Below are 26,045 nucleotides of genomic sequence, written 5' to 3'. Positions count from 1 at the left end.
AAATCCACTTGCATTGATATGAGATGATGAGTCTCAGGATTAAATCAGCCACAACTTAAACAAGAAGCTGCCTTAATATCTACATGGATTAAGGAATGCTATAACTTATAGCTACAAAGCTTTAACCATCAGTGTAAATAAATAACTACTACATAAAGTTAAGATTCCCTGAATAGACTATTAAATGGAATAAGCTTAATATAAAAACAATCACATCAACAGGTTCTCTGTGCCTCATTAACCACACGGCCATATCTACACAAACATCACACAGACATGAGTGTGGATCACTGCGTTCCCTCCGTTATATAATCCTATCCCACTTTCTGAGAGTGATATTCCTGAAATAGTGTAATTTCGGACAGTATCTTTCTTAACCTGCCGCTCTGTAATGGTACTGAATGCAGTCCGGCAGCGATGTAGACCGCCCCAAAATGGCGGCGCCGTTGACACGTTGTATGTATATCTATAGTATGTTTCTCTACAGCGGAGCATTTCCCATCAAACCACTCTGCCTTTTTGCATTTCAGCATTTCAGCAAGTGAATTATGCTTAGGATTTATGCAGAAATTGGTGAATTTTGTAGTTAAAATAAAATATGATATTTTACTTTGATGTCTGTATTTTTATCTAGTCCTGCTCATTTTTACATTGAGCTGCATTGTTTGTTTAACTGAACTTAGCAGGTTGTAATGGCGCCAGTTCACCGTTATAACGGAGTATATCTCCCCCGCCCGTTTTCCGGTAAATCCCGCCTCCTGTGCGGGGACTGGCTGCTGATTCGTCGAGATCAGCTTGTAACGAACCAAGTAGAAATCTTTAGCCAATCCTGCTTGTCAGAAGGAAACTACAAGCCAATCCTATCGCAGGAGGCGGGGCTTGTCGGAATACAGGTGGAAAAAAAGCATTCAGCCTCGACTGATTGATGACGCAACGGCTTCGTCATAGAGAAGCTAAAGAAGGTCCCACCACCAGTGAATCGAAGATGGGCGAGAGAACAAGTGCTCGAGAAAACGCCCGACAGTCCGACGGAATAAGATGGTAGATTTACAGGACTCACTGGTTTAACTGGAGCGGCGAGCAGTGATGAACATAAACTTATGAACTGATGTAAAACCAGTATGTTTCATAGTGATATTTGCTCTGAGACCGTCAAGCAAGACGCTGAGAAGTGATGCTGGAAGGACAGACATCCTCAGTGAAGGACAGCAAGAAAGGTACATGGTTTAAAATATGGTTAGAAATATTAAATCTCTCTCTCTCTCTCTCTCTCTCTCTATATATATATATATATATATATGTATATATATGTATATATATATATATATATATATATATATATATATCCTTGTTTCTACTCTTATTGTCCATTTTATCAGCTCCACTTACTATATAGGTGCACTTTGTAGTTCTACAGTTACAGACTGTAGTCCATCTGTTTCTCTGATACTTTGTTAGCCCCCTTTTACCCTGTTCTTCAGTGGTCAGGACCCCCATGGACCCTCACAGAGCAGGTACTATTTGGGTGGTGGATCATTCTCAGCACTGCAGTAACACTGACGTGGTGGTGGTGTGTTAGTGTGTGTTGTGCTGGTCTGAGTGGATCAGACACAGCAGTGCTGCTGGAGTTTTAAACACCTCAGTGTCACTGCTGGACTGAGAATAGTCCACCAACCAAAAATATCCAGCCACAGGGTCCTGTGAGCAGCGTCCTGTGACCACTGATGAAGGACCACCACGTCACTGTTACTGCAGTGCTGAGAATGATCCACCACCCAAATAGTACCTGCTCTGTGAGGGTCCATGGGGGTCCTGACCACTGAAGTCACTGAATAATGTTATGCCTGATCGGTGTATATATATATATATATATGTGTTTACATGTGTGTGTGTTTTAACTGGCCTCTGCAGATGTTTTTCAATGCAAAGTCCAGTGATGTTACTTCTTTACGTATTTAACGTGATCCAATAAAAAAATCAGAATATCCTGCAAACATTTTCATTTTTCCTCATCGGGTGTGACTCGGCTGTCGGGTCAAACTTCTTTGTTTCTTGAAAGTCCTTATAAACATTCCTATAACATCCTTAGCATGCACTCTTACTTGATCATCTTTTCTTGTACACCAGTGTGAGAAGAGCAATGGGGCGGACTCCTGCAGACATCGATGGAGATCAGGATCCAGCAGTCGCGGGCCCTTCCGCCTGGTTCCGTAGCTACATGCACGGTGGGACGTCCAGCCTCATCTCCACTCTGACCACCGTGATCACCTTCCCCGTCTACAAGACGGTGTTCCGCCAGCAGCTGCACAACACCATGGTCCGGGAGGCGGTGGCGCAGCTGTATAAGGAGGGCCCGCGCAAGCTGTACCGAGGCGTGGCACCACCCCTGCTGATGAAGACCCTCAATGGGACCCTCCTTTTCGGCCTCCAGGACACTCTCCTACAGCAGCTTCTCTGGACTGGCTCAGTCTTACCTAGGAATGCCCTTCCTGCCCTGGCCGGGTTCGGGACGGGTGTGGTTGAGGCTCTGATTTTCACCCCCTTCGAGCGCGTGCAGAACATACTGCAGAATAGCAGCAATGACCGCAGCCTGCCCACTCTCAGGAGCATCCTGGTCCGACTAAGCTCCGAAACGTTAGCCTCTGGCTATTACCGAGCCTTGCTGCCTATACTTGCCCGCAACGCCTTAGGAAACACCCTCTACTTTGGCCTGAAGGATCCAGTGACGAGTGCCTTAAAGGAGCGTGGCCTTTCCCCCATAGCGTCCTCCTTCCTCTCTGGCGTGGTCAACTCCATGTTGATCAGCCTGCCTCTGTACCCTCTGTCCGTGCTGGTGGCCAACATGCAGGCCCAGGTTGGTGGAGAGAAGCTGGGGCTGAGGGCCTGCGGGCAGCAGCTGTGGAAGGCCAGGCAGTGCCGTCTGACCCTGCTGTACCGCGGAGGCTCACTGGTCATTCTCCGCTCCTGCGTTACCTGGGGCATCACCACAGCCATATATGACCAGCTGGAGAGGCGTGCAGGCTGAGCAGCCTCCAAAATTAAGATTATCAGGTTTCAGGGATCAGTCAATATTCATATATACCAAAAAATCTGATTCCACAGATGAGCATATATCTGCCATATACTGTGTTTCCTGTATCTCTTTATATTTTAGCGCTGTAAAAAGTGGATTGTGAAGCATTGATCTGAAGGTGGCGGAATAATTCATTAGGGTGAATGTTAGTAAAATGGGAAAAGGTAAAAGAGGAACTTAAGCTTGATCCTCCATATCTTAATGTGTACATACTTCAGTGATCAAAAATCATAACTGAGTTCATCTTTTGGAAGTAAAGTTTTAAAGCGGTGGGGTTTCATGTTTGTGATGTCATTCCTGAAGTGTGACACGATCCATATATAAACCAGGATCACGAAAACCAATAGCATTACTTACACACTGTGACACCCACTCATGTCATGTAAGGGGTTTATGGAAGGATACAGTAAAGTTCATTATTAGTTTGCATGTTAACAATAACGATGACAATGTTTAATAGTAACTTCTGGCCAAAATAGGTTTTCTACCTCGTCAAAAGGAGATTCAGAGGATTGTATAGATTTTGTTTCAGAAAAAAACCTGCCTGGTTTCTGTTGAACCACAAAGCCAGCTGGACAGTTTTAATCTAAAGGTTTCTCCCACAGACACCCAGATATCAGCAAACATACGTACAGAGCCTGTGTGGTGAGACGGTGATTAATTTTAAATATATGAATCTACAGTTGAATGAATATATTGAGGCTACATGTTATGTTTCTCAATATATTAATTTATGGCCTTGATATATTAATTAGTGTCCAGGCCTTATTAAAACATACCACCCTGTCACCTCAGGGGCCGAGAGTAAGGAAATTAAGTGTCTAATTTCGGCAGTATAGGTGTCCCACTTTCACAGTATTCCATGAAACAAATCCAGGGTTCAGTCAATTGAGGTTCTCACTATTACTCATCATTTTAGACACTTGTCCTTCAGGGTTTGGGGGCGGAGCTAGAGCCTATCCCAGCGCTTATTGGGTGGAAGGCAGGAAACACCCTGGACAGGTCGCCAGTTAATCGCATGGCAGACAGACAGACATACACAATCACACACACACACACAGGGGCAGTTCAGTATCTCCAACTGGCCTGACTGCATGTCTTTGGACTGCGGTTCTAAGAGGTTCACCCTGACGGTGTTTTGCGTGTATTTTTGCCTTTAAACTGTGTAAAAGTAATTTTAAGCTTTTTAGAAAGGTAACTTGTTTGATTATATGTCATTAAGAGCACGGTACCAATATTAATATATAAACTATAAATAAGGAAAAAAGTATCCATCAATTGAATCCATCAATATTCCAGATTAAGTGATGCACTCAGGTGTTATTGGGGTTTTGTCTATGTTATGTGACACAAACCTGTAAGGATAAGTTACTTCTATGCACCAAATAATGCAATCAGTATGTGTGACAGCTAAGTCCTATTGTAGATGTGTAGGTTTTTAAATGTGTCCATAATCCATAAGTATCACAATCAATATTAATACCTAAAAGCTTGAATGGAATTTGCAAAAAGGATAAAACACAACTTTCCTTTTACCTCAGCTGTGGTCAGTAACTAAGACACGTTTGGTCTGAATGTGCTTCTTTAGCTTTGCTAGTGTGGCTAACACTTAATGCAGGGTTTCTCAACCACTGGGCCGAGGACCAGAAGTGGGCGCGAAGCACATTTGGTGGTCCTGGGACCTATACTGAGGGGGGCCAGTAGTTTGTAGTGGGCCTATCACTATATCAGTGAAAAAATACTTAACAATAAAAAAGAAATATGAAATGTTTTCAGACAGTTTACAACATTAATACAAGCCCCACAGTAACAGACCACAAAGGCAGCTTCGTCAGTTTTTTTGCCTCTAGAATCACCTGTCCTTCCAGATGTCCACTCACACCTATATTTTGCTAATATTTCATCTTCACTGATACACATCACACTTTGCAGGAGTCACTGCACCACACACACACACACACATAACACTGTTGAAAATTTCCCAAAAATGTCATTTTTAAGCAAAGCCGTTTTGTTTCCTTGTGGGCTTCAAGCTTTCTAGTGATAAAAAGGCCTTGAGGTGGAAAAGGTTGAGAAGCCCTGTCTTATTAGCTGTATGTCAAAAACACAAACCAAACTACTGAAGTTACTGTGTGATTTGAGGCACGTTTAGAATAATCCAGTCACGCAGTTTGCACGGTGCTCACCAGACTAAAGACTAAACCACATTTAACCACATTAGCCTTGTAGCTTCAGCACAAAACAAGGGAACCTTCCACACTAAACACGTCTCGGCCGATCAGCTACATTACTGTGGGAATCGCTGCCACCACCACAATACGATACGACCACAATCCCACGATTCAATTCTGTTTCCGATACTTGAAGATTCTGCTTTGTGAAATTTTACGTTTGTTAATAAATCAACATTTAAAAATACTTCTTCGTTATGTTTACATGTTTAGCAGATATTTAAATTGGTTAAGTAGATAAACAACATTCCAAACAGGCTTTATCTGCATCCTCATCCAGAGCAGTTTACAGTGGCGGGTGAACACAGTGTAAGAAAGAAACAGCGCCGTCTTGTGGATCAAGACAGAAGTGCATCCTGGTATCAGTCTAACAGAGACAAAGTATTCATAACTAAAATATCTCAATGTTGTACTATCGATTTTCCTCCCACCTCTAAGTTGCTGTTACGGGAAAACTGTGCACTTTTTATAAAGTTTGAACCATCGTTGGAATTTTCCAGTTTACAGTTAGTAACGGTTTCCAGTTTCCACCAGGCGAGGATTTTATATCTGTCACTGTCCTGTAGCCACGACTGTACTTCAGACTTTATCAGGTCACATATGAATGATTATGTGAGTGGAAATACAGGTTATATGGATGCAGATATACCTGGGAATGATGGAGGTTTTGTTTGTTTGTTTTATAACCTGAAACAAATTCTGCATCTATATGAATAAAGTGAGACGTATTATGACAGTGAGGCGCCTCAGTGGAAATAATTTTGCTGATTTACAGTGAATAATAAATATTAAACCACTTTTATTTTTTTTATTTTTTTAAAAACGTCATTAGTTTATTTCTTATTTAAATGTTACTATTTCGAATCTGTATTTTATTAATGTGTCTGCTTTAACCCCGTTCTTAGTATTTTAATATTTTGTATTTGCACTCTTCTCCCACCCAGAACCAGCTTTGTTGTTGTCTGTCTTCTTTTTTAATTTATGCATTTATTGCACTTTTGTGAAGCAAAATAAATAAAATACAAACACAAGCTTATCTTAGACATTGTTATAAAGATTGTTATGAAAGATAAAATTGTGTAAGATAAAATGATAAAAGTTTATCTCCGCTAATTTATTTTGAACACTTTAAACAGTTTTATCTACTGCAATACAATTCCTGGCCACACGATGGTGCCATTGCACCGCAGCAAATTCACCTGACTCGCCCTGCCGAAAGGAGATTAACAGCAGGTTTGTTTGTTTTTCTTTGTTGGGCTTTAAATTAATGCAGTTATTCTAATTTGATCGTCTGAGTGACTGAAACTCCACTAAAGACGAAGAGACCGCAGCACAGTCAGTTTTCCAGCGGTGGTTTGTGCTCCCGCAGTAAAAGGGCGGGGGGTATTGGTGTGTTTCTCCAACGATAAGGTGGACGGCTTTAGACTGGACCAATGAGCGCGAGCGGCTCGCCTCCATGCTAGCGCGAGCAGGGCGTGATTTACTATTTAAACCGAGCGTCTTCCGCGGATTAAAGCACAGCACAGCTCCATCAGAACGACTTTTCGTGAAGGCCTCGCAGCGACGACAGCGCCAGGTAAGACGGGTCGACCGCAGGTAGCTGCGCGCGCCCGTTTCACACGGACTGTTACGCTCAGCCTAGATTCCAGAGGCAGCGCTACCGGGGGGGTGAGGGGAGGCTAGGCAGCTCGCGCTATGCAGGTACTCTGCCCAGTACGTTCACCTCAGACAGGACACTCCAGACCTGCTGAGTCTGAGGGATTAGATTTTTAATCCCACGATTTTTATTCGGCTATTTCTGTATGAAACCTGGGAAAACACGACGGTTTCAACTCGAGGGCTGAACGCCAAGAACTGTGCAGCGTTCCTTTGTGCACATTGGTGCCATTCAGTTACTCTTATCTGTGGATATCAGTCTGTTTTTCCGTCTTTCTCTATTTTAACGCATCTATATGTAATATTACAAACATATCTGTTCAAATAAGTAGCGCTTCTTTTAGCGAGGCTATAATTTCCAGCCTAAATACTGCATTTCTACTGCAAATGATATAAATATGTGTGATATAGGTGTCAGTTTCTCCACCAGCTTAGCCAGAATCAACACTTAAGATGCATTTTACCGTCTGTCGTTTGTCTGCCTTATCGAGCGTATTATAAGTGCATTATCTCTGGTAAGCCAGTTCTTTTTAGTACAGTTAATTTGCCGCTGGCACAGCGCTGAGACCAGGACAGGTCAAACCTACATGAAGGAACTGTTAACCGCTTGACAACTGCTGAGTGCTGTTAGGTGGGGTGAGGCACGGAGATTCTGGGTGATTCAACCCTCTTTATGTGCACTAAATGCACTCTGGGCCTCTCTTAATACACCGGACAAAACTAAGACTGCTTAATTATGGCAAGGATGGACAAATAAATCTCTTACTGTGTTTATCTTGGCTTCAAACACGCACCAGGTCCATTGTGTGTTTCTCCACCTGCACCACACCCAGCTCTTGTGCAAGGGCACCTGCAGACCCGCAGATAAGGAACTCACATGATAATAAGTGTTTTGTTTTTCCTTGCTGAAGAGTCGGGTTAGAAAGACTGCATTTGCATCAAGCTGGCGCCCAACGTCCCGCACGGCAACAAATCTGCATAGCGCAACAGTGGCCTTTTTGTGTCGGCTGCAAACGTGGGCAACATTGTTGGGAGCGTTGATGAGCAGTGGGAATGCTTTTTTCCAGAAAGTGCCCAGTGCTGATCAACGCTTTGCAGTCAGTTATGTGAATCTGAGTTCTGACATCTGCAGGTTTCTAATGGTGAAATGTTGTGTGCTCATGAGTCAGTGCCTTAATATTCCCACCACTCAGATAGCTCTGTGTCAGCGATCATTCTCTGATCCATCTTTAGTTACTAATCTAACACGTCTTAGGAGTGAACAGCATTTCCAGAGCGTTCTGAGCGACAGTTGTCGTCACAGTGGAACAGTATCTACTGAATAATACGCCATGAGAGAAGAAAGGTTGCACTGAATGAAGAGGTTACAGTTTCCTGCAGCCACTTCCCTTGGTTTGATTCAGAAACTACTTCTTTTTTCTTACTTTGATAATTTGCTGCCTTTGGCAACGACGTAACGTTATAAAGAATTAAATCAGATGCAGGAAGGGGCTGTGCTGCAGTGTATTTTTTGGCACCTGTTGAGTGTTTGGATTTAAACTAACTCCGTTCACTGATAGGAGGTGTTGTGTAATGTACAGTTAACTTCAGGGCTGGGTGGGGCTGGGCTACGTGTCCAGACAGTCAGTAGAAAAGAGCAAGGGCGTGAAGTAACAGGTAAAAAAGGTGACTTGGTTTTGGAGGCAATGAAGGGCAATCTTGAATTTTTTACCTGAGTACATTCACTGAACACGCTCAGTCTGACTACCTGTTGGGTTTAGAACTTCAAGATAAGAATCATCCAGTCTTCCCAGGGTTTTCACCCCCAAAGTTAGCTTGTTTACAGACAGTGACTGAGGATGAAATGTTTGTCCTGAAAACCAACAGAGCCAGTCCTCGGCCTAATGCCTGGAATTTCTTCCAGTTCACTTAAACTGTTCACTGAAATCGCCTCTCTCCACACAGAACATCCAAAATGAGCGACAACCCCGTCAAGCAGGAGGTCCAGAACTTCGACAAGAAGTGTCTAAAGAAGACGAACACGGCGGAGAAGAACACCCTTCCGACCCAGGAGGGTAAGCGGGTTTGGTAGCGTCATTTAATGTTAGCATGTCCTATTGTTCCAGCATGTGAGCCGTGTCCACACACACCTCTGTGTGAACTCGGCAGAGGAAAACAAACAGCAGATCGTAAGAGGCGATATGTGATGTAGTTGGCGCATAGAGAACGAACTGAGAGTAAACAGTGGAAATTACTGCTTGTCCTTGTTTCACCTGCAGCCTCTTAGGGCCAAGATAGTGAATCAAAATATAGAAAGGCATGTCCTTTAATTGTACTGCTGTGGAAGATCTTTCGAGTTATCTCTGGCTCAGAACCAGGAGGAAAGAGATTATTTATTGATTGTGTTTGTGTTACATGTTGAGTATTTTGATCCTGTTATTAGTCTCTGTTAGATGATTGACTGTTTATTAACTTGTTGTTACAGTGTAACTTATTAATACTAACAGTTCAGCTTCATATCACTGAAGAATTAGGGGTGGGTGATAATAAATAATTGCCCCCTCTTTGAAGGCATATAATTCCTAAATGTAACTAAAGCCCAGCAGTGAGGAGCTGAACTTTACCCTCCTCTGCTGTCACTGCAGACTGGCAGGGTCGCCTACAGAGCAGCACTGGTAGCTGTTAATGAAGTGATGCTCTTTTTATTTGAGGGTCCCATTTCAGAGGGAAGATTTCAACCACTACCCTGTAACTCAGTTCCAAGGGGTTAGTGTGACACTCGAAAACAAGGGGTAGGGGTAAAAAGAGGAAATGTTATTGGGCCAAATATTTCCCTTTTTCTTTGCCTTGAGAGTTTTGCCTTGACCACTGAAGGTAACAGAAGACTGCAGATCCAATGCAGGGGTGGCCTTCAGGAGTTTTTGCCCTACATCATCCGCTTTGACACAAGTTCCGCTCATCTTACAGAGCACAGTGACGTGTTAGTTGATGGAGAGGACAAGATAATAGTAATGTAGTGCAGATGTGTCAATCACTGTCACTTCAGCAACAAAGGAATCCACTTTCTAGGCTTTTGAAAGCCAGTTGCATGTGACAGAATCTGATAGAAGCTGTTGGAGGTTTTATGCCATTCTCAGTATCGTGTGTCCGTAAACCTACTTGTAGCATTTATGACACAGAAAAGCTGTTTGAGGAGGTTTATGCCAATTTCCCTTTGGCTTTGTTTGATGCTGTTAAGCTCTAAGCTTCCTCAGGACAGCTGAAGAAGACTGTAGTGTGGAGAGGCTCTTACTTTGAGCCACAGCCACTTCTATTAATACTACACACCCTTTCCTCAGTGCATGTCTGGCTGAGGTGCTCTAGAATGATATTCAGGGAGCTGTACTGTTCTCAGATGAATAGGACTTAATAGAACTCGCTTGCATTAACAAATTCATAGATAATATGGATAAATGTTCTGGAGATCCAGATCCTGAGAAGTCTTATAAGAGGTGGGACATGCAAATGAGCAATGAATAACTAATGCTCTAATGCTAATTCAGTGGTGAAATTCTCTACATTTCAGATAAAATGGCAAACTAGAACCACGGCACACTACACGTACCGAACCATATAGAAGAGTGAAAGTGGTCAGACCGCGTTCGTGATGCCTGCTTGGAACAATAAAATCAACACCTATAAATAAGAGCGTAGCTTTGCATAAACTAGATAACATCAAATGACTGACATGGAGAGATGATATGCTTTACGAACCATAGAAGCTGTTTGAAGACCAGAGTGGCCACAGTCAGGTGACTGAGCTGGCTTTTCCTGATAGCTTTCTTGGAAACATACAGATGATTCCTGAATGATAGAGCGAGCACCACACAGAACACTCTCTCTACCAGTTGAGATAATCTTAACGCTAAGATGCTTTTGGGAAACTGGGCCTCTGAAACGTACACAAGAAAGACACCTGCACATGCTGTGAGTGCCAGAAGAGTTAGACAGGCTGGGTGATGGATGTAGGTGCCGAAGATTTAGTTTGGTTTTTCCCATACTTTGAATTTAATGTCAAAAGAGCAGAAGGTAATTCAGTGATCCTAAAAACTGTTTCTTAACATTCGAATGCAGAAGTTTCCTCGGTTGAGTAAAGCTCTAAAAAGCCTGAATGAACGGCGGTTACAGTGGTGCTTGTGTAACAGTCAGAGGGTTCTCTTCACAGAACACAAACAGTTCTCATATGTGCTCATCATACTTGCATATCCTACAGTGAGTAACGCCCAGGTTGCCTTGTGCTCTTGTGACTTTCCCAGCAGCTTTGGATCGTGGACAATCCCAGAGTTGCTTGTTTCTGCTGTTGCATCACCGTCATTCTTACACACGCTTCCCTTTTTTTTAACAGACATTGAGCAAGAGAAGAGGGCTGCAGAGGCCACGAAATGAAACCCACCCTCCACGGCTCCTCGCATCCCTTTCTCCCCCCCCCCCTTTTTCTCTACCCTCCTCCATTTTAAGAGAATTTCACTTGATCACCACCTTTACCTTCTGCATTTCCGAACCCCATGTTTAAATCTTATCGCAGTCTCCCGCGACGCCGCGGTCGAGGAGGCGACCCACCAGAGGGGCCGACGAGAGCAGTTGTAAAGCCATGTATAATTGCAGCTACGGATATCATGAAACTTTTTATCTTAAATCCTTGAGAGTGGAGAAAGATGACATGGGGGCAGTCGAGCAGTCGAGCACAGCGCAGTGTGTGTCTCTCGCCACCAACAGATTAACTGCCGACTACGCCCATGTCAGTCTCTGTATCGGGTACCATTCTGGATGAGTTATTCTATAAATGACATGTAAAATGATATTTTTGTTTAAAAAAAAAAAATAAACAAGGTTTTAAAACACACCGTATAGTCGTGCCTCGTTATTTCATAGTAACACATTTGTAACATGAGCAGCACGGATTATGATTTTATGTTGGTTTTGCTGAATAGATTTCTAGGTTAAATAAATAAAACTATAAATTGTGGTGTTTTTTGCTCACTTTTCTTTCAAAGAAGACTTCAAAAAATGGGTGGAGTGAAGTTTAGAATGGACGTTTTTCATGTATACAAAAGGAAGTTATTATCTTTATATACAAAACTAGAACTAACTAGTCATATTAATAATTATTGTATTTATTTAAATTTGAGATTCAGATGTTATGAACAAAGAAATATACACATTTTTTTGTAACCAGATGTTTGATAAAAGAAAATACTTGATTATCCGTCAAGTGTCAAATTATCTGCCGTTAGATTTAATCAACTACTTTTGAAATATGAGACGTTCTGGATATGAACAGTGCAGATGCAAAGACATCAAATGGCTCATTTATACAAATTTCCCACAAGAAAAAAACAGTAAATTTATGGATTTTCAACAAGTAGTACTGCAAATTATTGAGCACATAAGTTTCATTTCCTAATGGATTTACTGTATACAGTCATGTACGGCTGCACTGACTGTGCTGTTTATAAGTCACTGCAGTAGACAATCAGTAACAGAATAGTACAGTATTACCCTCAGTAATAAAAACAGATTCAAATAATGTGAAACATTTCTCTCTCATTCATGTAGTTAAGAGAACATGTTTTACGCGAGTGAGCGCGAGTGCACTGTTCCTCAGAAAATGTCGACTCGTCTCTCTAAACGAGGTCACACACCAAACCTAATCTTACTGTTAGCTTATAAAAATAACTGGGTTTTATTGTGTCAGTGTTATAAACTCTAACGGCCTTCTGATCGGACCTATGAGAAGAGCTGGGTAACTTCAACTGATCTGATCTTCAACATGAACCAAAAAAAGTGGTGCTTTACTTTATTCACACATCGTCATCGTTTCCATATGAACAATGTGTTACTTCAGCAGTTTTGTCTTTCACTTTACTGACTTTTGGCAATTATTGTGTTGATGATTGTCGGTGATGACCATTCAGTGCATTACTTTTCATCACCAGTGGGCTGGTTTGCCATGGCTGGACATTCAGAGCTGCACTGCAGGTGAGAACTCTATTCCACTGTGCGTGACGTTAAATCACCTCAGGAAGGTTGATAAGAGCGAGGGCCGCGCCTTGCACTGCTTCTCTCCCCGCCAGCAGTTATCGAAAGGAGAGGCTGGAGCCAAAGGGTGTGGTTAGAGTGAACTTTCACATGAAAACCTGACGGTTCTCAGCTCAGGACTTCTCTAGATACAGACTGGGCCCAGCGCTGAATACAGAGCTTTATTAATATTGGATATGTGAAAATCCCACACGTTGTTTTTAAAGGTGGGTTTCATGTTAACTGTAAACACTGTGAAAGTTTCAGATTGTGCTGTTCTTTCAGTCCATACACCACATATACTGAAATGAAACTGAAAAAATAGCTCAATTTAAATTGTTTTTTGATGACATGAAAATCAACTCATGTCCAAAAGTTCCAGCTCATGTTTTGTTGATTTTCTGAGGAAAGGTAACATAAAAGCACACGTGCTCTACAGAGAACAAGCTTCTGTGTGTTTTATTGCACAAATACTGTTTACTTGCTGAATTGGGGAAAGGAATGATACACATTTTTTTTATGTTTCATTTTTTTCCAATATGTTGAATGGGGCAGTCGTGGGCTGGAGGTTAGGGAACCAGCCAGGGGTTCGAACCCCTGAGCCCACAGTACGTGACTGAGGTGCCCTTGAGCAAGACACCTAACCCTGAACTTCTCCCGGGTGCTGTGTATAGGGCTGCCCACCGCTCCGGGCAAGTGTGCTCACTGCCCCCTAGTGTGTGTGTTCACTAGTGTGTATGTGGTATTTCACTGCACGGATGGGTTAAATGTGGAGGTGAAATTTCCCCGTTGTGGGACACTAAGGGTAATAAGGGTCACTTAATCTAATCTAATCAAATACATAGAAGCTGTGTGCTAAAATTAGCAGAGAAATGCCATATTTCTTTCTTGCAGAAATGTGTTAACAGATTTTCAAATAGAACATCAGCACACCATGTGATTTGACTAGAAGTGTCCAAACTTTTGCATTGGACTGTACATAAATCCACCTTTTCACCCTACAGCAGTTTAGCTCCGCCCACTCAGGCTGAAGGTATAAGGAGTGTTTCAGCTCAGACTGCTTTCCAAATGAGGTCTTTTGCATATATGAGTCCAATGCTGCGTTCACGTGCTGGTGGTCAATGGTAAACTGGATACTCCATTGTTTTTAGTGGAACAGCGATGAACCACAGCACTTCAGCTTAGTTTTCCAACACTGTTGCCATCAACTGCAGCAGTGAAATAAACCGGGTGTTGATTTTTTTGGGAGCCATGGATGCCAAACGTCTCCAGGCAAACACAGTTTTAAACAACAAAATGTAAAGAGCAGAGTCCTCCTGCCTGTTTTCTTCTTAAATAAACAATGTGCACTGCTGAAAGGAATAAGACATACGTCTTATGCTAAAGGTATCCTCTATTATATATACAATTTTTGCCAGTCATGCTGTCGCCATGCCAACATTTGCCTGACTTCATCCCGCCATCGGTCACTGCTATGATGCACGGAACAATGTCTTTTTTAACGGCATCTTGTAAGCACAGCATAAAGGATAAGTAGAGGCTGGAAAATTGTCATTTAAAAATTAATTACATAAACTCAGACAAACATATGAAGGATTATTTTCCTTTAATGTTAATCAGCAGGTAAGTCAGCGTTTTTTCTCTGCTGGTTTGTAATTAATCCGTTAACCCTTTTAGCTTGTTTTTTCAATTAATTCTCTTAAGACTTATTATTCAGTAACTAGAGACTTACTGAGTAGCTACTATGAAATGAAGAACTGAGCTGAAGTACAGGCCCTTGTAGTTAAGTGGGTTAAGTGTTAAGCTGGTTTATTTTACAGAAAACTCTACCTCATGTAAATATTTGTGCCAGTATTTATGACACCTTGCTACTTTGGGCATATCGCCAAACCCTAGACATCTGTAATATTAGCACTCAAACCTGTTTGAACCACTAAAGGGTTTAAGATAGTTTGGAAAGGAAAACTGACAAATCATTGTTTATACAACATCTGCTCTTCATACCAGGGAAGACACTTTGATGAATTTGAAGCTGAGTGTGGCAAAATATATATTATAGCAAAGTCTATAATGTTAATACATTCGCAGGGATATTTTCTTACTTACTAAGAAAAAATTCCAATTGCAAGCGAAAGCAGGGAGCCTCTCACGAAGTGTAATTTAAGACTCAAGCTTAGACTGATCTAGAAACAACGCCTATTTGATAAGTACAAACCTCAATGCCAACAACGTTGGAACAGTATGTGAAATGTAGAAAGCAGTGATTTGAGTCCACTTCAGCTGCATGTAAACAAAAGCAGTACAAAGTCACGCTGTAAAAAGTGGCTCATCAGATCAACCTGAAAATATTACTTCATGTGGGAACAAGTAATCGAGCTGGTTTGATTCAACTCAAAAATTACACTGATTTAAAATATTTATCTAAGTTGAATTAAACTAGTTGATTTACTTGTTCCCACATGAAGTAATATGTTTAGCTAGATCTGACGAGACACTTTTTACAGCGTAGGACGTTTAACCTTATCAGTGTCGTTGGTCCTTTTTCTTCAGTATCTTCCTAAGTTTGACCTTAAGTGTGTTCTTAAGAAAGATCCTAATAAAAAGTCTGCGTCAGATTCATGACGTGTTCTTAAAGCGCAGAACTGTTCTCACCTTTGTGCTCTTGAGTGTGTGTAGATTCTGTTCTTACCTAAGAACAAACCTCAGATAAGAGAACACTGGTGAGTCAGAGTCTTCGTCAAAACTGCATAAATGGGTTTAAGAAGAAATTTCTGCTTAAGAACTGCTGGTGAATGAGGCCCAGTGTTTTTGTTTTTGTTTTGTTTTTTTTATTTTTTGGTCATACACTGTTAGAAATAAAGGTTCTGTTCAGGAACATTTCTCGTTCATCAAGGTACAAACAGTGTAAATGTTCCCTCAAAGCTCCAACAGTGGTTTAAGGTCTGATTGTGAACCTTAAATAAGTTTCTCCAGGTGAAAAGTTCGTATTTGTACCTTTTCATAACCGAATGTTTTAAACAGAACAGTAAAATAAAAGCCTGGAGACGAGACGGGGTGTGTGGAGTCAGTACAGCTTAGAACATATCATTCAGTGGATTATGGTTCAGTTATGTTTAAGACAAGGAGTACTGTAATGTGTAAAAGTTGTAGTTTGTCAAGTCAACCTTTCAGATTGACCACCCACACTGTTACCAGCATAAAGTTAAAAAGGCAGTTGAAATCCATGATTTATCATAGTGACATTGATTGATTTGTGAAGGAATCATTAACACTGAAAGATGAATACATTTTGCAGCAACATATCACGTTTTTCAGTTTTTGACATAATTTAAAATACCTGTTGTTCTTTACATTGTATGTGAATTGCATGATGATCAGACCAAAAGAAATGGCCAGAAATTACTTGGAAAGAAGTCTGGTTCCATTGACCTACATTAAAAGTAAAGGTTTTTTCCTTCTCCTGTAAAGCGAAACGCTGCCTTTTAGACAACGTCATTGTCAGCATGATAATGTTTAGCCACATTCTGCACATCCTACAACAGCATGGCTGCATAATAATACTAATCACTGCTTTTTTTGAGTCACTGGTGTAACTGATCCTCATTGGTGTTACACATAATAAAGGAACACCAGAGACATTTTAATGAACAATGCATTTTACAGAATGGCTGCTACAGAACATCAAACGTTGTCAATCATGGAATATCCACCAAAATATGAATTTTAATCCATTTGTATTCTATTTTTTTCACGGTTACCTCAGAATAAAGTCGGTCACACCAGTGACTTCAGCTAAAAGCTTCATATGAAATCATGAGCTAAATGAAAAAGTCGAGTGATGTCATCAGTGTGACTTTTATTACATTTTTATTAGATTTTTTGTTACGTGGTAACACCAGTGACACGACCCCTGGGGACAACTTTCATTATATATTTTATAATATTTATTTGGCATTTGTTTTCTTTATGTCATTTAATTTATAAATTTCATAGTCATGTATAGATTATTGCAGTTAAAATGGCAGAAAAATATTTTTTACTTGACTGTGAGGACGAGCTCTTTTGTGAGTCTTGGAATTCTATATGATTGATTCAAAAACTAATATTTCTAAATTGGGGCTCAAGAAGGTGTAATTGTTAAAATAACTTATATACATATAAATAACTTGTAACACTAACATGTTTTTAGAGTATAATATATCTGTAAACGCGAATGGACGTTTCCATAGAATGACCCATTTGTGTTGAGATACGCACAGATTTTCTTATTGAAGGCTTTAAGCCGACACTCAGTGGTAGCAACAAGTCTCTGCATGTAAACGTTGCAGCCTTTGACGCTCCCATGCCTCAAAGATCTCCGTGTTCATGCTCAGACAGTCTGGAGTTCCTTAAGCTGACTTGCTGGGTAAAAGGTGTCAAACTGAATATGTCAGTGCCTATCAGAGCGTTTGGTGTAGCCTTGAGGGAGTCAGTGAAGATGGTTCTGTGAGGACATCGGGAAACAAAGATACTCACACAAAAATATGTCTGTGGGGGATGAAGAATGTAGCCAAAGCATTGCACCAACCAGGACTGTTTCACAGCAGTTGACATGCTTGGGCACGACTGCAGTGGAGCATGTTTTTGCATGTAGGCAGAGAAAGAGAAATGCGTTCTGATGGAGATCTGTGTGAGCGAGAGCGGAAACTATGTGACATGTTTAAGGAACAGCTTTTGTTTACATCAAAACCCGAGATACGTCCAGTTAAATACAGCACAGACTTTCATTTCTGTATATATGTAACAGCATGTAAAGTGACTGTCTCTGTGATTCTTTGACCTCATTATATAACGTGCAGCAGCTCAGCCCACTGAAATATCTAAACATGCCTGGACAGTGAAGATCTCTGAAGCTTATGCTCATCTAATCTCGACAGGGTAGGTTGAGGTTCCTCACAGGCTACAGCGGAATAACTGGAACAGGTTGTCTGGCCAGATAGGATCTGATGGGCTACGTGCAAATAGTTGCAAATGCAAAGCTGGAGGACCTTTTTTCCCAGGAACATAAGAGCTCTAATGAAGCTCCAGATGCCTGCAGTTTTTGGGAAATGCTTGGAAGGATTTTGTTTACTACATAATGCACTGATATGTAAGGTTTTGTCAAAATGTTGTCAGGAGAAAAGACTGATGTTCACCTCGTGAGTGAAATTGCATGACCGGGGAACATAAACAGTGTGATAAAGTTACACGAAGTACTGGTTGAGCAGGAAGTTTGCAGCCTTGCTGTTTTCCTCTATCCATCCCACTATTCAAATATGGTGGTGCTTTTAAGTTCTATTCTGACTGTAAAGGTTCTTTGATAAGATAGATAGATATTTTATTGATCCCGAAGAAAATTTAGCAGCCAGTTTCAGTCACACAACACAGCACAGTTATAATAAGGGTGATACAATATAAAATAAAAAGAAGAATATATACAGAAACACCTGTCGGCAGGCATATATACAAATAGAAATATACAAAAATATGCAATAAGATCTGTCCTGAGATAAGAAGGCAGTGCAGTAATAAATGTACAAAGAGGAGCAGGTAACAGCATATAATGACAATACTGAATAAATATGTGCAGATATTGGTACTGAAATAAAGTGTCCAGGTGTGGAGTGTCCAGATGTGCGATAAGGTGTCCATATGTGCAGATAGATAAAATAAACCTATGATTTAGCATGAAGTGAGCAAAGCAATAATTCTGGGATGTTTTAAAGGCAAAAATGATGTAGCAGTTTTGCAACAAAATGTTAGAATTTACCTGAACAGAATCACAGTTACTAATTTAGCTTGACTAAAGCAACGTACTGTTCTTCGTTATCTTCTTCTTTTCCTTATTGTTATGTTTGCACATTGCAAATTGCGTTTTGGGCTTTGTTTTATATTCCTGTTCTCTTCAATTATTCAAATTTTCCTGCTGGATTTTTGCCACGTAACTCATCCCACAGTTTTCGAGATATCAACACTGTTCCATCTCCAGATTGTCCGGTCTGATTGTGCGATTCTGGCTTGTATACAGCTTTTTGATCGGATGCACGGTTTCCGTGTAGCAATAGAAGTTTGCGGACCAACTAGCGGACCAACTAGCGGACCAACTAGCAACCAACACCATAGCAACCACCACTGATACCATAGCAACACTACAGCAACCACCTAGCAACCACTTAGCAACACCAGAGAAACCACCATAGAAACTAGCAACAACCTAGCAGGAAGTGGAAACCATTTAAGCTGCGCAACCATTCTGTGTTTCCTTCACAAAATGCGGGTTTCCATAATAATAATAATAATAATAATAATAATAATCACATTTTTATGGGTTGTGGTTTTTGAGCTATAACCACACATATACTTTGTAAACACCTTTTTTATCCCAAAGGAATGTTGGAATGTTGAAGAATGCTGGAAAGTTCATATCTAACTGCCACAAATGATGTCACAAAGGGCATCTCTCACCATGACCCTCATAGACATTACATACAGACTCATTTACATCACACATATGTATACACACATATTAGCAACCACCTGGGATGCCATAGCAATGGCCTAGCTACACCTTAGAAACTACCTAGAATACCATACCAATGGCCTAGTAACTCTTTAGAAACCATCTAGGATATCATAGCAACAGCCTAGCTACACCTTAGCAACCAGGTAGGCTCCCATAGCAACTGCTTTGTCAAGCTAACTTATAGTTTGTTGACAGATTTTTCCCTTCTAGTTATTCTTATAGGTTTTAGGTCTATAATTCGCCAAACTCAGAGCTCCCTCAGTAATAGTAGCCTTATTTGAATCGACATCACAGTAATGTGATAAACCAGCTAATAGAAAACGGCAAATTTATTGGGTTTTTTTTGTGACCTAAAGACAAGGCTAACAGCTAAAATGGAGCTTGATATGATCAAAGTCCTTAATCTTCAAGTTCAGGACAAGAACACAAATCAACAACATGAAATATCTTGAAAGTACCTTTTGCAGCGCGGTGTGTTTTCTGTCCTGTTGGGCAGCATTTGATAGGTTGAATGAACCCACTTTACTAGCCTAATGCTAGTCTATGAGCCATTTAGCCACACAACATGTTATTATATGAAGTGGTGCCTGTTACATAATTCCTAAATGAATTTTCAATCTGGGCTGTTTGGGGTATTTTAAGGAAATTACACAGATCCTTTATGCTGTATGAACTGTCCAGTCAAGTCATGCACAAATTACATTACCTCCTCTGTTAAAACTAATCCAGCTCAAATAGGGCTTATGAGTGTATCCCGTGGGGCCACTGTGGCCACTGTGTACTGACACAGCATTCATCAGTAAATATCGTCTTTGTAAATGGAACAGGGGCTTCTCACAAAGCATGATGTCTTGCTTTGATAATTAGTTCAATTTAATCCTGGATTTTCTTTCTCACGATGGTGGATCACTATTAATTGGGCCATATCACCATGACAACTAGTGATGGCCATTCCAGCTCTTTTCTGTGAGTCAGATAAACTGGCTCAGCTCACAAGCAAGAGCTAGATACTCTTCATTCAGGAGCAGTTTTCTTTGTTCCCTAGTTAGCCAAATTATCTATTATTTAACCTTCAATTAAACCTTAGTCTGCCTTGAAATGATCTCCATAACAAAAATTGTATTTTGTTGGTTATTAAGAAAAAATCTAATATGTTGTTACACAATTTCTCTGGATAAATTTCGAGATACAGGGATCACGAGGTCATGTGGTTTTGGCGAGTGGGACAGGGAACTCATCTCCCCCTTAAGCAGACAACAGAGGCTCAAGCCCTTTTCACATAAGTGGGAAATTCTGACCATTTCACCAAACTTTCACGATTATTTTTTACCCTTTTATGCCTACAGTGTGCTTTGTGTCCTTTTTTGTAATTGTTAGAGTCTTTATTGTTGGAGTGATTTTAATAATGATTGTGTCTGAATATAATAGACGCTGCCTTTACACACAGTATTCTGAGGCAGTGAGGCACCCAGTCATATCTGAATTGAATGTTTGTGTAAAATCTCTGGCTGCTGTTCCCTCTCAGTTACATCATTTTTTGAAGGCAGCCCATAATTCTCTGTGTATACACTAATGCAGTTGCAAAAAACTAGCAGAAAGCAGCAGTAAACAACGCTGCTTTCAGTTTCAGACTCTGCCAGAAAAAAGAGCAGTACTCTAACTGCAGCTCTTAGACGGCTCTCTGAGACACACCTCTGCTTTCTGCTCAGGAGCTCATTTTGTTCTTGCTGTGGTTTTATTAGTGTTAATAAATCACGTTTACAACCAAATGCTTCTTGTTAAAATAAAGGCTAAAGCTTAGCAGTCTACTGTAACTGAAGCTATGCATTTATAGCATTTGGCAGACGTTTTTATCCAGAGCAGCTTACAATTTGATCATTTCACACAGGTAGGTGAAAGTAGAGTTAGGAGTCTTGCCCAAGGACTCTTATTGGTATAGTGTTTTCCTAGGTGAGGGATTGAACCCCAGTCTACAGCGTAAAGGGCAAAGATGTTACCCACTAAACCATACCAACCACAAGTAAGTCAACATTGGAAATTCTTTAAATGTCTGGCCTGAGAAACCTTAATTAAAGCTGCTTAAACAACGACCCAGGTGGGACTTGAACCCACAATCCCCAGCTCCGGAGGCTGATGCCTTATCCATTAGGCCACTGGGCCATTTCATGGGCATAAAATGTGTACTTTACTTTTAAATAACTGATGGAATCACTTCCATCACTGATGCAATCTTGTAAGCCCCCGTTCATGTTTTGTGAGCAAAGTAATTCCTTGCGTAAAAGCCCGCAGCACGGCTTTATCAGTTCAACAAGCATGACAAAGGGTGAGGAAAAAAAGATCGACCTCATGCTGCTACGGACTGTTCTAAAGTCAGACAACATATCAGGATATGGACTAACTTAATGTGGAAAGAAGACAGATTGAGACACATATAATTACTTTTTAAGTACTACTTTTGTCTGGAGCAGCCGGATGAGTCACTATGCCCAATGCCAAGTGTCAGCTAGAGGGGTGTAAGGCTCCCCAGTACTGAGGTGTGGAGCAGCGGAACTGTGTTCTCTGGAGTGATGGGGCACCAACCAGTACCTTTGGGATGAGTTGGAGTGATCCAGAACTGACCATCCAACATCAGTACCTGACCTCACTAATGCCCTTGTTACCAAATGGAAGCAAATCCTCACAGCAATGTTCCAAAATCTAGTGTTAAGCCTTCCCAGAAGAGTAGAAGCTGTTACTGCAGTAAAGGAGGACAAACTCCCTATTAATACCCCTGATTTCAAAAGAAACGTTGGATGTAGGTGTGTACAAACCTTTGGACATGTAATGTAAAACATACAATTTACAGCACAGTCACTTACATACTAAATATTCCATAAATATTTCATTGGTGTAATTACAAAAATGTCCCAATGACTTAATGATCCATAATAAGAAGTGCTATCAATCCATCGATGTATATATTATATTCAAAATAGAAATAAGAGCCCTGAGGCTCTTAGAAACCAGAGGCCCCGCTGGCCCAGGTTGGAGTCCAGCCCAGTGTAGTAACACTAACTCACTAAAGCTGGAGTTACACCACACAACTTTTACCCCAATTTTAGCCCCAATTTTCAGTCTGGCTGAGTCTGAGCTGGTCGGCTCTAGTCTGCAGATGTTTGGGTCAGTCGGAGACGACAGTTGTGTGAGTCGTGTGTGAGCAGCGCAGACAGATTTACTGCATCCCAATCGTGTTTCAGGCCTGTCGGAGTTTATCAGACATGTCTGATTTTTTGACCCAACGTAATCTAGAGGCATAAACTGATCAACAGTTCAATCTAAACAGACCCCTCCAACGGCCAATGAGAACTGAGAGCGCAAAAGAAGAAAATGCAACAAGATGCAGCTGAGTTTAAGGCAGAATTGAGTTTACATTTAAAACTCTGAAAATACCAAACTGACCACATTTTTAAATCCTGATGATCCTCATTTAGACATGTTTACCTGCTGCTTCTTTACTGTGTCAGAGAAAACAGCAGCAGCAGCTCCACGTTTGTTTATTTGCATCTCCCAGTAATGGGAGAACGCGAGAGTTTGCGAGAGTTCAGTGAGTTCAGTGGGTTCAGTGAGCTCCGTTCGGTTCAGCAGCGGCTGAAAAGTTGAGTAGTGTGTGACCCCTAATCTTTTAGTGAGGATCCCCAATATTTCAGTCTGCAAAAACCAGTCTGATAGTGTGAGACGCCCAGTCTGTTATGATCTGGTCAGACTTTAAAAGTCGTGTAGTGAACCCAAGGCTTGAATTGAACAGGCTGTGTTGAAACACTGCAGTTCACCTTAGCATTTTATCTGTCAAGCTGCTAAAAGGTGCAACACGTTCTGCAGTTGTTATAATGTCCAAATGGGAAAAACAATGAACGCAGAGAAGAAATCCCCTGCGGATGTGCACTTATCAACTTGTGTGTGGGTGGAACATCGTAAGAGCTATTCATAAAAATGTTCTTCTTGCTAAGACGACGGCTTTTAACCCATAGCCTATCATTCAAGAGCATCTGGCAAAGACTCTGCAACATGTTGGAGACACTGACATGCACAGACATGAGCAGCCCACACCTCCTGCACCCACATACATTCCGACATACTAGCCTCATCCATTGTTATTGGGGTCATATTGAAAGGTGTTGGAGCTCTCATATTAAAAAGGTGTAGGAGCACTCATAATTCATAACAAGAAATCATAATTATTTCAGATAGGAACAATACTGGTTCACCACAGTTGCTCCACAGCTGGCATTCCTCAACTTGATCTGTCTGATTGATGTTTCAGCATCAATTGCTCCGCCCACAAGTGCATTCTTTCAAAGCATGTGCTGTGAGTTTGGGCAAGCTTTTTAAAAATGTAATCAGCGCTAAAACCTATCAGCCTCGAGGTCCCTTGCCCCCTATATCTTCATGTTGCTGAAAAAACTGACCTGATGACTTTGGCCCAGTCCCATTTCACCCCTTGGCCCTACCATTTAGCCCTTAGCCCTCTGTTTTGCATGTTTTCATCCAGGGTGTCCTGATTCTTGTTGAGACAGAGGGGTGGGGCGAAGTGTTGGGGCTACATGACCCTCCAAACGGAGGTTTTTCAGAGACTCCAAACAGAGAGTTATGAGAAAAAAAAGAAAAACCGGCAAGATGGAGAACAAGAGACCAAAGAAACCCACAAATGTCAGAATTTTCTGTTTAAATATTACGATAAACATTGTATTGTCTTAGTTTAATGTTGTTTCAATATATTATAGTCCTTTTCTTCATAACAAGCATAAAAAAATCACTAATAGTAGCCTGACGTCTCAGTAGATAGCTAAATTTCCCGTTCTATCTTAAATAGTCCGGCAGTTCTGATGCCTGAAGCACTGGAATTTAACTGCTGCTCCATTTAAGGTGGAACGGGAAAATTCGAAGGAGAAGCTGGCGGAAAAAAAAACTGACTTCATAATAAATAATTGCCCCCCTCTTTGAAGGCATATGATTCCCTAAATGTAACTAAAGCCCAGCAGTGAGGAGCTGAACTTTACCCTCCTCTGCTGTCACTGCAGACTGGCAGGGTTGCCTACAGAGCAGCGCTGGTAGCTGTTAATGAAGCAATGCTGTTTTTATTTGAGGGTCCCATTTCAGAGGGAAGATTTCAAACACTACCCATTGTGACTCAGTTCCAGGGGGGCAAAGTGACACTCAAAAACAAGGGGTAGGGGTTGAAAAGAAGAAATGGGACTGGGTCTTTGACAAGCACTGCAGGACTTAGGATGTCTTTTTGGGCAGGGCTGGAGGGCTGGATTGTGACTGGAAGTAGGAAAACATGGAACTAAGGAACAAACAGGAACTGGACTAGTAAAGACTAATAAGTAAATATGTGGCAGAACTATAAATATTTATCTATGTGTCTCCAAAAAGAGGGCTGTGTATATTCAAACACAACTAAAGGGAAAACAGCATAACAGCATAATCAGTACAGGCCGGAGTCGGACAGAGGCAAAAGATTACAAACAGAAGAGGGTAGAGTCAGAAGGCAGACGGGGTTGGGCTGTAAAGTTCCATGACGTTCCAGCTCATCGGGATTCTGAGATTTAAATACTATGATAGCCAGTGAATGGATGTTGTGATGAGATTGCATACTTCCAGCACAAACATCCTGCCCATTCCGTGAGACTAAATAAATAAATGAAATGGGTAAAAATGGTGGTAGCAAGATAATAATTAACTACATCACACTAAGCTTATACGTGCAAACACCCCATAGATTTGTACATCTTTAAATTACTACAAGATCAGTCAGCTGCTGCAGTAAAAGAAACAATTTGAACTGGGATATAACAGGCTACGTTCCTGCTAACTGAACTGTAAGTGGTAAATGGCAGCATTGCTGTGTTGTTGCAAGATTGTTTTTGGATAAAAGAACCAGAAAAGTAGCTCCTGAAAATAACACATCCCTACGTATTCCCAATGGCTGTTACTTTCAACCGCATCATGGGGGCCAATTCTGGGTCCTGGAGATCTACCACCCTGGAGAATTCAGATCCAACATACACCGATCAGGCATAACATTATGACCTCCTCCTTGTTTCTACGCTCATTGTCCATTTTATCAGCTCCACTTACTATATAGGTGCACTTTGTAGTTCTAGAGTTACAGACTGTAGTCCATCTGTTTCTCTGATACTTTGTTAGCCCCCTTTTACCCTGTTCTTCAGTGGTCAGGACCCCCATGGACCCCCACGGACCCCCACAGAGCAGGTACTATTTGGGTGGTGGATCATTCTCAGCACTGCAGTAACACTGACGTGGTGGTGGTGTGTTAGTGTGTGTTGCGCTGGTCTGAGTGGATCAGACACAGCAGTGCTGCTGGAGTTTTTAAACACTGTGTCCACTCACTGTCAACTCTATTAGACACTCCTACCTTGTCAGTCCACCTTGTAGATGTAAAGTCAGAGACGATAGCTCATCTGCTGCTGCACAGTTTGTGTTGGTCATCCTCTAGTCCTTCATCAGT

General features: G+C 41.3%; 2 protein-coding genes and 1 non-coding gene across 4 annotated transcripts; 2 read left to right on the top strand and 1 right to left on the bottom strand.

Moving 5' to 3' along the window:
* The first annotated feature begins 968 nt into the window (after positions 1–968).
* On the top strand, positions 969–4,111 carry LOC118806492 (solute carrier family 25 member 53-like). Its single transcript, XM_036567922.1, has 2 exons — positions 969–1,217; positions 2,128–4,111. Exon 2 carries the CDS (start codon positions 2,141–2,143, stop codon positions 3,023–3,025), a length of 885 nt encoding a protein of 294 aa, XP_036423815.1. The 5' UTR covers positions 969–1,217; positions 2,128–2,140; the 3' UTR covers positions 3,026–4,111.
* A 2,575-nt stretch (positions 4,112–6,686) lies between these two features.
* tmsb1 (thymosin beta 1) lies at positions 6,687–11,821 on the top strand. Of its 2 annotated transcripts, none has more exons than XM_036569401.1 (3): positions 6,687–6,880; positions 8,905–9,014; positions 11,324–11,821. In XM_036569401.1, exons 2-3 carry the CDS (start codon positions 8,915–8,917, stop codon positions 11,362–11,364), a joined length of 141 nt encoding a protein of 46 aa, XP_036425294.1. In that variant the 5' UTR covers positions 6,687–6,880; positions 8,905–8,914; the 3' UTR covers positions 11,365–11,821. The 2 variants fall into 2 exon arrangements, with proteins under 2 accessions (XP_036425294.1, XP_036425295.1); XM_036569402.1 differs by lacking the exon at positions 6,687–6,880 and adding an exon at positions 8,393–8,769.
* Positions 11,822–21,624: 9,803 nt separating this feature from the next.
* On the bottom strand, positions 21,625–21,697 carry trnar-ccg. The gene has a single exon. It is a non-coding gene; the product is annotated as a tRNA-Arg (tRNA).
* Between the last annotated feature and the right edge of the window lie 4,348 nt (positions 21,698–26,045).

Source organism: Colossoma macropomum, unplaced genomic scaffold (genome assembly GCF_904425465.1).
Source record: "Colossoma macropomum unplaced genomic scaffold, Colossoma_macropomum, whole genome shotgun sequence".
NCBI lineage: Eukaryota > Metazoa > Chordata > Actinopteri > Characiformes > Serrasalmidae > Colossoma > Colossoma macropomum.
The sequence above is the reverse complement of the archived record's forward strand: the minus strand, read 5'-3'. Positions and strand labels throughout refer to the sequence as shown.

Excerpts from the sequence above, each read along its gene's own strand:
- LOC118806492 (XM_036567922.1), top strand. The coding sequence starts at position 2,141 with ATGGGGCGGACTCCTGCAGACATCGATGGAGATCAGGATCCAGCAGTC.
- tmsb1 (XM_036569401.1), top strand. The coding sequence starts at position 8,915 with ATGAGCGACAACCCCGTCAAGCAGGAGGTCCAGAACTTCGACAAGAAG. Across the intron at positions 9,015-11,323 it reads CACCCTTCCGACCCAGGAGG|ACATTGAGCAAGAGAAGAGG; the intron begins GTAAGCGGGTTT and ends TTTTTTTAACAG.